This window comes from Pyrus communis, chromosome 9, assembly GCF_963583255.1.
Source record: "Pyrus communis chromosome 9, drPyrComm1.1, whole genome shotgun sequence".
Classification (NCBI taxonomy): domain Eukaryota; kingdom Viridiplantae; phylum Streptophyta; class Magnoliopsida; order Rosales; family Rosaceae; genus Pyrus; species Pyrus communis.
The window spans coordinates 25,356,125-25,368,424 of NC_084811.1; the positions used below are offsets into that span (position 1 = coordinate 25,356,125).

The 12,300-nt window shown below is 35.8% G+C and overlaps 2 protein-coding genes across 2 annotated transcripts; one reads left to right on the plus strand and one right to left on the minus strand.

The window, feature by feature from the left end:
* The first annotated feature begins 2,544 nt into the window (after window positions 1–2,544).
* LOC137744095 (germin-like protein subfamily 3 member 2) lies at window positions 2,545–3,372 on the plus strand. The gene has a single exon (XM_068483960.1). The coding sequence runs from the start codon at window positions 2,545–2,547 to the stop codon at window positions 3,217–3,219; it is 675 nt and encodes a 224-aa protein (XP_068340061.1). The 3' UTR covers window positions 3,220–3,372.
* Window positions 3,373–3,638: 266 nt separating this feature from the next.
* Window positions 3,639–7,591, minus strand: LOC137744922 (uncharacterized). The gene is made up of 5 exons (XM_068484739.1): window positions 7,349–7,591; window positions 5,834–6,096; window positions 5,546–5,757; window positions 5,180–5,444; window positions 3,639–4,096 (listed from the first exon to the last, which is right to left on the minus strand). The coding sequence occupies exons 1-5, from the start codon at window positions 7,440–7,442 to the stop codon at window positions 3,803–3,805; spliced, it is 1,128 nt and encodes a 375-aa protein (XP_068340840.1). The 5' UTR covers window positions 7,443–7,591; the 3' UTR covers window positions 3,639–3,802.
* Between the last annotated feature and the right edge of the window lie 4,709 nt (window positions 7,592–12,300).

A 12,300-nucleotide genomic window follows, 5' to 3' on the forward strand; every position in this document is an offset into this window, starting at 1 on the left:
TAAAATTTTCCGATTCCATCTTGAGCCAACTATATGTAGGAATAAACTCCACCTTGTATTAAGTTATAATTTTTCTAAATCCCATATTAAGAAAACTCGCCTCCATATAATGATAACTGATAATTGTCAATAAGCATATAATATCCAATGTCACAAACATAAGTTTAAGATGATCTAAAATATTTCTCTATAATTGATCGAGACAATATTTGATATTTTAGAGTTAATACAATACATACCTTTGAGCCTACGGGTACTTAATATTTCTAGCTTCTCAAGCTTGTTTATAGAGAAAAATTAAAGAGTGCACTACATACATACATGCACTAGATTTTAAAGATTGGATGTCTTTCTTTTTTCAATGTTACATCTTAAAAATTAACGTGTTCTACTAGTAGTTCTTTGTATCTATACAATTTTCATTAAGGATTGCTAAGTAAAAAAAAAAATTTAGCTACATCTCTATTAAAGTATTATGTAACAATCTCCTTAAAGTCATAATTAGTTTCATCCCAACATTTTGACTATATAGAGGTTTTACTGTATCTTGTATGGGAGCTTGAGATGTAAAATCATGGCATTTGAGTTATATCAGATGAATCCCTTACACACTCTACTCCAACCTATTGAGATTAAAAAAAAAATAAAAAGATATGAGGAAGATTGGTCACAAACTTAGTGAAGAGTAAAACCTGGCGGTTATTAGGTATTTGGCAACTATAACAGAAGGTTGGAAGCAGATGACACTCCATGAAAAATATTAAGACTTTTGATGATGTATGAAATCTGAGAAAAAGGCTTATGATAATTTTGTGAGAGCTCAGAGTGGCAATCTTGATGTGGTTAAATGAAAAATAGTGGGACTAAACGACTCTTTGAAGCACGACTCGAGTATGGGATGGACCAGAGCCACCTCAAATGAATCAATTGAGGTTAATTTGTTTATTGGGTCTTTGTTGGCATTTGGCCTTTGTAAATAGGGTTTGCCCTTTTTTTTGTCAAATTGAACCCCATGTTTTATTAATGAAATGCTTCTTAACGGGAAAAGTAACCTATCATTTATATAGAATATACTATAAGGTTGATTTAAAGGGATCTTTTAGTTTAAATACCAATTCCTAAAAAAATAAAAAATAAAAAAGCTAAAATATTATGTTTTTAGTTTAGGTATGAATAAAAAAGTCAACGAAAACAATTCTACAAATACTACTATAATTCAACATATTACATGATTGCGATTGAATTCTGCCACGTTTTTCAACTGGCCAACTTTTCCTGCGATTGGTTGATCAAATTTTCCAACGACCGGATGATCAATTTTTTTTGTCTCAATGGCACTGTCCAACATTGACCTTAAAAATCCATGTAAAGTAATGAATTTTCTGATAAGTTCTCTAATTAAGTTTATTGTGCATATATATAACAATACTCACACAACAAAACATTCGTGGAAATGAAAAAGAGTCACATATGACGGTGACCGGCAACTATTTCAGGCACTGGCACCGGTTGTATGTGGTCATGTGCAGTGGGGATAAAAAGATAAATGTCCCTATGCTTATAAATGTATTTGCTCATAATTTGTGGCTTAATCCAAACAGAATGAGAAGGTATTGGTAATTTTCTTTAAAGTTGGTATTTTTTTCTTAAAATCTTTATTAAAATTGGTATTTAATCTAAATTTTCTTTAGTTTCAATAAATATTATTCATCCCTGCAAAGATTTGAAGAACAAAGAAACAAAACAAATGGATCAAATGATTCATTGCATGAAGAATTTCTTTTCACTGTAATTGAGAAATTTTAGATTTGAATTTCAAGAATAGCAAGTTCGCAATCATTTTATTTCTTCACTCCTTTAACTTAAAGATATCGTTGTATAACTATAATATATGTGTGTAAATTTATATACACAATTTGATACTTTCAACATTTCTATCTCATACTGTAGCGAGGCTTGTAAGCAACTAACCATATATTCTAATTGCAGGTGGTGGAATGGTAACCCTTCTAAGCAGTTACTGTTCTGGCACATGATGCTATCACATCACCAATCCGTCGCCCAAATAGTAGTCAGCTTCCCTTCACTCACAAGGAAAGAAAATTACCTTATGATCCATATATAGCTTTATCAAATCCATTCATTTTTCTTGGCCACATGCAAATCATGAAATGCACAAAATGCAGGCGCCGGCCGGTCTCTTGTCACGCGCAGAGCATCGAAGAAGGAGTAATCATGCATCATAATGTTGTCCTCCACATCTTATTTCTCATACTATGTATATATGATCCTTGCAATATAATTCTTTTCTTTGTAATTATAAATGTAGGGACCAATCTGCAAAAGAGAGGCATCAGTAGGGGACCAAATTAGATTATTGTGTTGTAATTTGTATCCCACATCCATAAGACCCGCCTTATATCCTGCTAATAAGGTTGTTAATTAAATATTATCTCATCATTAAGGGAGCTCATAATTCACATGTACACCCCTATATATATACAGACATATATGTGGGTGCATATATTGTTCTAATCCGGTTGAATGGCCAAGAAAATGTCTTCCGGTATCACAATTTTGCTTGTTATTTTTGCCCTCCTATGTGATGTTATGGCTTCCGATCCTGACCCGATTCAAGACTACTGCATACCGAACCCGAAATTTGGTGCCATAAGAACACCTCTTCACACCATCCACCTATGCAAGAACTCGTCCGAGGCCACCACCGATGACTTCATCTTCTCTGGGATGAAGGTGGCCGGAAACTTCAGCGACATGGGTATCGCAGCCATCTCAGTGAACCCAACTGTCTTCCCGGGGATCAACACGCTCGGGATGTCATTCGTACGAGCTGACCTCAAAGTTGGTGGAATCAATCCACCACATTTCCACCCTAGAGCCACAGAGATATCCCATGTAGTGAAGGGGAGTGTTTATTCAGGGTTTGTTGATTCAACCAATAGGGTTTTTGCTAGGGTTATTGAGCAAGGGGAGGTCATGGTGTTCCCCAGGGGTCTAGTGCACTTCCAAATGAATGTTGGCAAGAAGCCTGCTACAATTTTTGGTAGCTTCAATAGCCAAAACCCAGGAAGTCAAAGGATCCCCTCTGCCATTTTCGGGTCAGGGATAAACGACGAGCTCTTGGAGAAGGCATTTGGATTGAGTCCTAAGCAGATTGGAACGATGAGAAGAAGATTTGATCCAAAAAGTGTGAGTTAGAAAGTGGGATTGAAGGGGCATTTGCTTAGTTGAGTTGCGTTCTAAGTTGGTTTGCCCTGTAACTGTGGAGGAGCGTTGTTAGTTATTGTACCTTGTATCAATACGGTACTTAAATGTTATTGTTTCCTGTATCAATACGGTACTTAAATGAAATTTCTGGTGCAGTAAGTTTGTAGTTCAGTTAGTTAAGAGTTTTCGCCTCTTCACTTCAAGTCCTAGTTCGATTTCCGCCTCCCTGCTATCATTTGCATCAACAAAAGAAAAGAAAAAAAATTCTGTGGCAAATGAAATTTAATCACGGTGAACGTGCAAAATTTTCTTTAATCTCGGTTCGAATAGCTCCTCATGCAAACGTACCAAGCAACAATCCTAGTTTCACACAATTATTTCTCAAATCCAACTTTCAAAATTCAATCCCAAAGAAGCAACTGCATTGTGATGCAACAATCTATAAACAGAGCTGGCCGGTACAAGATCTATCATACATACCAAACTGACCAACTGAAATTCAGTAACTCCGTATTGGAGAAATGCACCGAAAAGTTCACCCTGAGGTAGCTCATTACGTAAGCGGAAAGGTTTCCTATCCGTCGGTTAAAAGTGCCTTGACAATGGTCTCGCACATCCCATCAGCAAGTGGCAACAAATGTCCAGCACCTGGTATCTCATGATAGTGGATCCATGGAAGCTGTTCAGCAATGTAGCGTTGCAGTAAAACGGGTACCATGCGATCTTCATCTCCATGCCACACGTGGACAGAAGCTTCATTGTTAGGGAATGGGTTTTCCAGTTCCAGAGGACTGAATTCCCAGGTCCCAAATCCAACATTCATGTCACGGTAAATGGACTCAAATTCTCCTTGCTGTCGTACCCGTCCCTGAGGAATCCAAATTGGAGAAAGAAAAAAAAAAGAAAAAAAAAAAAAAAAAGAATTGTCATTAAGCACATATTGGTAGAAATCCAATTCTACCTTAAGTGAAAAGAAAAACTATACAGATAAGGTAGAGATCCAATTCTAGGGAACGGGAAAACAAAGCTTCAAAGTTCTCTGATTGTTCCACGACGAAAAGAAAATAAAAAGTTATCATAAATCACTAGGTGCTAGATTGATGCCCTACTAGTAATATGTTCACACAGCTCTATTGAAACGATTCAACTATAGGTAACCGTAATGCAAAGCTTTAAAGTTCTCTCATCGCTACTCCCTGAAGGGAAAGAAAAAGTTAAATCTAGATTTCCCTAGGTAACAAACACCTAAAGTCATGTTTGTACAGTTCCACTGAAATGCTAGGACTAAACAACTCTTAAGAATAACTGGCAGGCTTGCAGAAATCTCAATTGCTCCAGTATAGGCTTTACAGTTCATTTGTGGGATCACGAAACCTTTATTCTTTAGTATAAGCAGCACTCAATCAGTATCACCAGTATAATTAACCAAGTAACACCTCTGCCCGCATGCGAGAGGTCTCAAATTCAATAATGGGTGAGGAATTACCAATTAAAGACATGCTATTGAACTAACGGCCAAAACAAGGGATGTATGTAGGTTTACTTCAAAATAGATCAAGGGTATTAACTGCATCCGCAGCTTAAGCAATTCAACTTTACTTAACTCAGCATAAAATCAAGATGGAAAGAAAAAAATAAGAGAATGTACAGAAAATAATCTTCAAAACGTGACCACAAAAATTACAATAATGGTTTTAATAATCAAACTAGCCTAATCTTTTGTTGAAAAAGTAGACTAATTTTCAAGAACTAAACAGATAAATTTTAAAAACACTAGCAGGGATCTCTACCTACCACAGAAACCTTATGAATCAAACTAATTTTGAAATTTTGAAGCCTATTCAGTATATGTAGCATATCAATTTAGTTAACTACACTATGAATTGGTGTCATTAAATTTAAAAAAAAAACAAAATCTAATTCTAAGGATTCCAAAATATGGAATACATACCGCATATGGTTCTCTTTTTCGAAGCTTAGGCAGGATTTCTTTGTCTTGGTCAGAAAGACAATCTATACTTTGAGCCAGAACACTTGAACCAGGAAACCATTTTTGAGTGTTCCAGAAGTACGTAAGCCAAGGGGTGTAGTGAAACACACGAACTGCCCACTGGTCAGGCTGAAGCTGTTGGGAGTAAGCTTGACTAGATAGATTTGAAGGAATACCAGTCCACCAGTAGTTTACCACTGGAGCTACTAGTGCTGCTCCTGCAATCCTGTTACCATTCACACTTAGCATAAGTCAAAAGATTTCTCCTTTCTAACGCACAACATACATACAAAACATGTTCACTTCCATTCCCGTAAAGTACTATACCGGTGAGGGATATATTTGAGGCAGCTCCAAATCACCTGTCCACCCATGGAGAAACCAATTACATAAAATCTGTGTCCTAAACCCAATTGATCAGCCAGCTCCTCTATATCTGTAGCCATACTCTTCACCGTTCGCTTTGGATTAGGATCACTTTCTCCATAACCAGGTCTGTCAAAAGACACAACGTAGATCCCCAAGTCTTTCACGGTTTCCTGGGTGAATTCACCAAATGTTAAAACGATATTACAGGAAACATTAGACATACTAAACAAACCATAAGATAGATACCGGAGACAGGAAGATGGGAATGACAGCATCATGCCTGCAACTATCAATACCATGGAGATAAACTATTTTATGCTGCGCATTATCTTTTGGGACTCCATGCTCTTGGTAAGCTAAATGCCTTCCATCCCTAAGTTTTATTCTTGGCCCTGTAACAGGAGGCCCATCAGGAGAGCCACATATCTTTGATGGAGGAGGTTGGATTGCCTGATATGCCCATGCCAAAAGTCCAATAACCAACGCTACTAGTGCTGTCTTAAAAATCCCTGAAATTTTTTAGGGTTTCATTGAATCACAATACAAAGATTGGAAGAAATAGCTCCAGAAACTTTCTAATAAAAATCTTTCAGCAAAAAGAAAGAAAGCACCAACTTATTCAAGTTCATACTTTGAGCATAAATTCTAATACCAAAGACATATAATTCTGCATCAGATGCATTTAGAGCAATCCTTATTGACAGTTTACAACAAATGAAAGAAAATATAAAAACTATCACAGAAAAGGTTCTACAGTTGTACTGACTGCTTAGAAATTCTTTGTGAGTCACAGACAGGCCCTATCGAAACAAGATAAAGAGTCCCAGTCCCTGATCATCGAAGCAACTTTCGAATCAAGCAGCGAGTTTGTATTTTGATATTCCATAAACCATATAGGTCATCATATTTGAGATTATGATATATAACGGCGATATTAAACATGGATTAAAAAATGAACATGCAATCAGCACAATGCCTTCAAAGACTTGTCAGCTTTCTGCTTATTACAAATATCTGATATCTAGTAGCAGTTATTTCAACCTCATCGTAGGGGTGGGCATCAGGTGGGTTGGTCGGGTTGGACTCCAAATCGTTGGCCAACCCAATAAGCTCGGATTGGCATTGTTGTAGCCCATCACCACACAAGAAAATAAGAAAATGGGCAAACCAACCCACCCAAACCATTATTAGGTGGGTTGGATAAAATCTCAATGATCACAAATGCTAACACAATTGTATTTTGAAGCATATAAGATATCCATTTGTTAAATGGTTATTATGCAAGTCAAGACCCCCCCTTTTCCACTAATTACTTCTTTTCGGTACAATGAATTGAATCGAATCATGACCTATCCTAGTTCTAACCCAACATATAACAGGTCAAGCTGAAGACACATTAAACTCTCAACGGTGTCATTAGATTCATTACATGATGCAACAATTAATAAATTTCAAAATTTTCATATTAAAAAAACAGAACCCTTTGATTAGTCTTGTAATGTACTCAGAAACTCAGCTAACCTAATCACAGATAATGCTTACTTAACTAAAGTTCTAAACTTTATTAAAACCAAAATTATGAAAAATTCCAAACAAACTGAATTTTCATATTCCGGTCCAACGTTTTCTCATCAAGCAAACAGAAATTGGTACTAACTTACAACAGAACAAGCTACAACGAACAATCGTAATCAATAATGGGAACCCTTAAATAAAACTACAAAAAAATGAAATAAAAAGGGGAAAAGGAGGAAAACTCACCCGCCGGAAGCTGGAAGGAGCTGTTTTGCTTGGCTCTTCGGGTGTGAGCTCTCGCCGACGCAGCTGATATCTTCCTGTTCACTCCTCCCGCCATTTTCACCAGCACACGAGATCAATCGGAGATTCAATGGCCAGGGTTTAGTCAAATTGAGAGAGAGAGAGAGAGAGAGATCGGATCGAAGAGTCGTTGACAAGGCTCAGCATGTCACTCTGTGTGTGTTGTGAGCCGTGACAGTCTGTGTCGCGATGCGAATTGGTAATTTGCACGAAAACAACAGTCAATTAGTGAACAAATCATTCATATTTTTTGTAGCTAATTAATATATTAATCTTTATTTGTAAGTAAGGTTTTCAAATTTAAATATCGTAAATGATGAATTCGTAATTAATTTATTATTTCGTGTAAAAATGTCACTGTCAAATAAAATGAAATAAACTATTACAACTAGTAGATTATTTTAGTTGTTAAAGTCTTACTCTTCAAATAACTGCCAGTAGGAGTGGGTTCGACTTCATTCAATTTGGTTTTATTCCAAAACCGAAATTGCCGTTTAGTTCATTGGATTTTCTTTGGTTCTTTTCTATTTTTTGTTAAGTTCGGTTTAGAAAAAAATATAAAAATTAGCGGTTCATTTGATTTTCTGCCGTCATCATATCATACAACACTTCGACTTTAGATTACTTGACCTAATCAAATTTGATTCCATTTCTACAACAACAACAACAAAGTCTTTTCTTCGAGTCTCTTCCACTACGTGGGGTCGGTTATATGAATTCTAGAACGCCATTGCACTCAGTTCTGTGTCATGTCTTCCGTTAGATCCAACTACTCTAAGTCTTTTCTTCGAGTATCTTCCAAAGTCTTCCTAGGTCTTCCTTTGCCCTTTCGGCTCTGGACCTCTGTCTCGTAGTCGCATCTTCTAATCGTAGGCCTTCGTTGTACATGTCCAAACCACCGTAACCAATTTTCTTTCATCTTTCCTTCAATTTCGGCTACTCCTACATTACCTCAGATATCCTCATTCATAACCTTATCATTTCCCATGTGCCCACACATCCAATGAAGCATCCTTATCTCTGCTACACCCATTTTATGTACGTGTTGATACTTCACTTTCCAACATCACAAATTCATTAGTAACTAAATTTTTTTAAGTCAGAACAAAAATCATTTCAAGTACCCTCCTTCTATGAACAAAATTACTTGAACTTGACCGCCTAATGGCAAAACAATAGTTCACTTTTTTGGTATTTCTCGTATCTCATTAACTGCAATACGGCTAAACAGAGAGAGTTATGATCATTTTCTTCACCGCGGCTTCCTGCTTCTTCAACATCCTTCTGGACCTCCAGGCACCTATGTGCGTAGCGGCATGGCAACGTGATAGTTTCCATAACCCACGTGGAGTGGCAGAATCGCACACATAGCAGTAGTAACACTACCTACAACTAACACATCAATGCAGTTCTTACCGTGAGTTTTCTTTATGTCGTCCACGTGGCATGTTGTAATTGGGTTTGTAGAACCACATATGTGGCAAACAAGGATCTTAATTGAAATTTTAACTAGATCTAATGGTGATGATTATATTGATGACTCAGACCATAGATAAAGGACTTAATTGATGAGTTTAAAAAATAAAGGATCAAACTTGTGAGTTGGTAGGAGATAAAGGATCATTTGTGAACACTCGAACCCTTACGTCCTTGTGTATCATATTTTGTCAAAAATTATTTCGTAAGGTAAATATAGCCCACCCAACTTTAAAATCCTGACTGCGTCCCATACCCCAAAGCCGAAGACAGAGATCTACAACAAAAAGTTTTTCTCTGTTTTTCTGTAACGACTAGGGTTTTTGTTATGAATCAACTTTACAATCCAATACACTTCCATAGAGTGAAACATATGTGTTGAACAATTTCTTTTAGCAAAGGGTGATGCGGTCTATGCATATATATTTTTATCATATGTTTCCCTTAGACTTTGTATATTTTAATGGGTTGAAGGAACTAATTTATATTGTTTTTATCTTTAGGCATTCAATCTGGAGGTATGCAAACAAGAAGTTAAAAATGGAAATTTTAGGTGTCTAGAGTAATTCCAGTGAAGCACGAGACTAATTAACTGCGCCAAGACATATGCATTACAATAAGAAGATAAGATTACAACGGTTTTGGAAATCAAATGGACATGGAATGGTATTCAATGGCTTTGAGGAGAAGACATAATTACTAGTTTTTATCATTTCCGTTTATTTCTCATTTTCTTTGATAAGGACTTAAAAGTCCATTAGAGCTAGGATTAGTGGTCATTTATTTATTCATTTTTTTCTACTTACTTTTGCAATTCTTGCCATGAGGTTTTAAAAGGAGATTCATTCTCCTTTGTTTTTAGTTAGGCAGCCACCAATCCACCAAACAAATAACATCATATTTTGACAAAGTGGGGCTGCGGCAAGGAAGGATAAGAGGAAGAGCTACTTTGGAGTTTTTTTTTGCTAAGGCTACGATGTAGCTTGATCATGAATGCTTGGTTGCCTTGTGGCATTGTTATTATCAAGTTTTTCTTCCTTATTGAGTATCTTTTGTTATTCGTAATACCCTTGATTTTTATTTAGATGCTTGATCACCATCTAGGCTTTAGTTGAGTTGATTTGATGCAAGTTAGAGTAGATGTCATACTTAACTTGGGTTTAGCTTCTTGTAATTGATACCATAAACACCTATTTGCAAATGCCATGTAGGGTTCGTGTGATTTTCCAACGATTTCCATAGAGCTTAATGGGTTCTCACTTATTTAAATTCATCTAGATGTCATAGAGGGTTAACATGTAAGGATACTTTTGATGCAACCAGATCGATGCCATGGTCATTGAATTATTTAGAGAAAATCGATTATCAATATTGGAGAACTACTTGAGCATAACATATTAAGGGAATTAAGTAGAATCAGTTACAATGAATTCGGATGCCCTAGGTCTTCTTTTCTTATGTTTTCATTTTATTATTTATGTGCATTTTATTTCAAGCTTTATTCAGTTTAATTCAAAATCTCTTATCTTTTTCATTAAAACTACTCAATTATAATTTGTTTCAATTTAATAAGAAAGACATTAGAATCAATTCGATTTTTGTGGGACAATATTCGTGCTTATATGTTATACTGTCATTTAATTCGTATACTTGCGAGCACTAAAATTCGAAACTTAATGAGTTTAGTTTTGGTTATATAATTTTCGCAACAAAGGGCTTTTTAGGATCTTAAAAAACTTCACTAAAGCCTTTAGAAGTGATAAGCTCATATCTATATATATTTTACATCAAATTCACTTGTCTTTTCTTAGTTAGTTCCTTATATTTTTGAGCTATTTACTTTGTTTTTGTGTTTTGTAGGATTTGTCAAGTAAAGAAAAGAAAAATAGCACAAGTAGAATTTTAAGTAACAAATTCATCAAAACTGCCTGTGCACGTCAGCTGACTTTGGAAGCAAGTTTCGGACAGCTCAGAATGAATTAGAGAATGAGCCTTATATTCTTGGAAAGCTACGGATGTCTATTTTCTAGAGCATTTCGCGGATTGTTAATATCATTTTTCAAGAAGAAGTTATGGCTGTTTTAACACTAAAAGGTTCCCAAAAGGCTGAGCAGTTTGTAACTGACAAGAAAGCATTGAAAGCAATAAATCCAATAAAACTAACAGCCAAAACTGATGCAGCCAAGAACAAGTCAGCTAACACCTATTCAAATATCAAAGGAAATGGAAAATTAAGTGAGAGTAATGGGCATAAAGGCTGCCCAAAGAGTTACAATTGTTTTAGCATTTTCTCTCACTTATTGTCATCACTAAATGGTTGTTAGTGGGGTGAGTTATGGAGAAAAAACTGTGGCAGCAGAAAAGAAGAAAATACCTACAGGTTGCAGCAGCATAGGGGGAGAAAAAGTGTGAAAAAAAGATAGAAAAAAAAGAAGGAAAGCAAGGAAAAAAGGCAAGGCTGCTGCGTTAGGGAATGAAGGAAAGGAAGGAGGAAATCTTGGCATTCTCTTCTCTTGGTTTTATCTTCCCAAACTCATGTCTTTCTTTTGGTTTAATTTGAGAATTATGTGTAACTAATTTTTAGTAGTTAGGGGCTGTTTTGAAGCCCCGAATATGATTGCAAGTTTGTTATGACATTTCGTTTGAATTACTTTTACGAATGGATGAAAATTAGTTCACTACTTGTTTCATTGATGAATTCTTTATGTGTTTTCTACGGATGCATACTTAGTAAGCATATCTAGGATTCTAATGCTATGAATATGTGTGTGTCTACCCTTGTTGAATGAGGACCTACATATGTTCTAGAGTAGTACTTGTTAATTGCGATTAACATGTGAATCAATTTCTAGGATAAGTAAGACAACGCTAGTACTTACGATGCCTTGTGATGACTCAAACTCTTTTCGTTTTTAATGATTTCTACTTGTTAAATCTATGAACACACCATTATAGATTCCATGTTAGGGACTAAGTTAAGTTGAAAACGCCATTCTCTTAACATACTACATAAGAAAGAGTAATAAGTTGAGTTCTAACATTGAGCCAACTTGAGCATCTTCATCGAAAATGAAAGGAATTTGAATGAAACATAACATGTTTGCATGATTATTTGGTGGTGGATAGCAATTCCCCTAACTCGTTTTTCTTAATTTGTGAACTACTTAAAAATCTGTTTCTGTTCTGTTTTTGTTCGATTTAATTTAAATAGCAAATAAACTCCAAAAATCCCAAAAATTTGTGTGAGTGTAGCTCTGTGTGTCTAGTGTCTTCATATAAAATTTCGTAGACTTTAGATAAGTGTAAGTCGGTCTTATAATTATTTTTCGGTGGCTGGTCAGTAGGGACAACAGCCCAGTTTTTGTGACATTTTAAGTAGTTAGATAAAACAATCTTCCGCGTGAAAGACCCTTATTTTC

Coding starts and splice junctions, on each gene's coding strand:
- LOC137744922 (XM_068484739.1), bottom strand. CDS start 7,442: ATGGCGGGAGGAGTGAACAGGAAGATATCAGCTGCGTCGGCGAGAGCT. Junction 6,097..7,348: donor CTCCTTCCAGCTTCCGGCGG/GTGAGTTTTCCT, acceptor AAAAAATTTCAG/GGATTTTTAAGACAGCACTA. Junction 5,758..5,833: donor TTCCCATCTTCCTGTCTCCG/GTATCTATCTTA, acceptor GAATTCACCCAG/GAAACCGTGAAAGACTTGGG.
- LOC137744095 (XM_068483960.1), top strand. CDS start 2,545: ATGGCCAAGAAAATGTCTTCCGGTATCACAATTTTGCTTGTTATTTTT.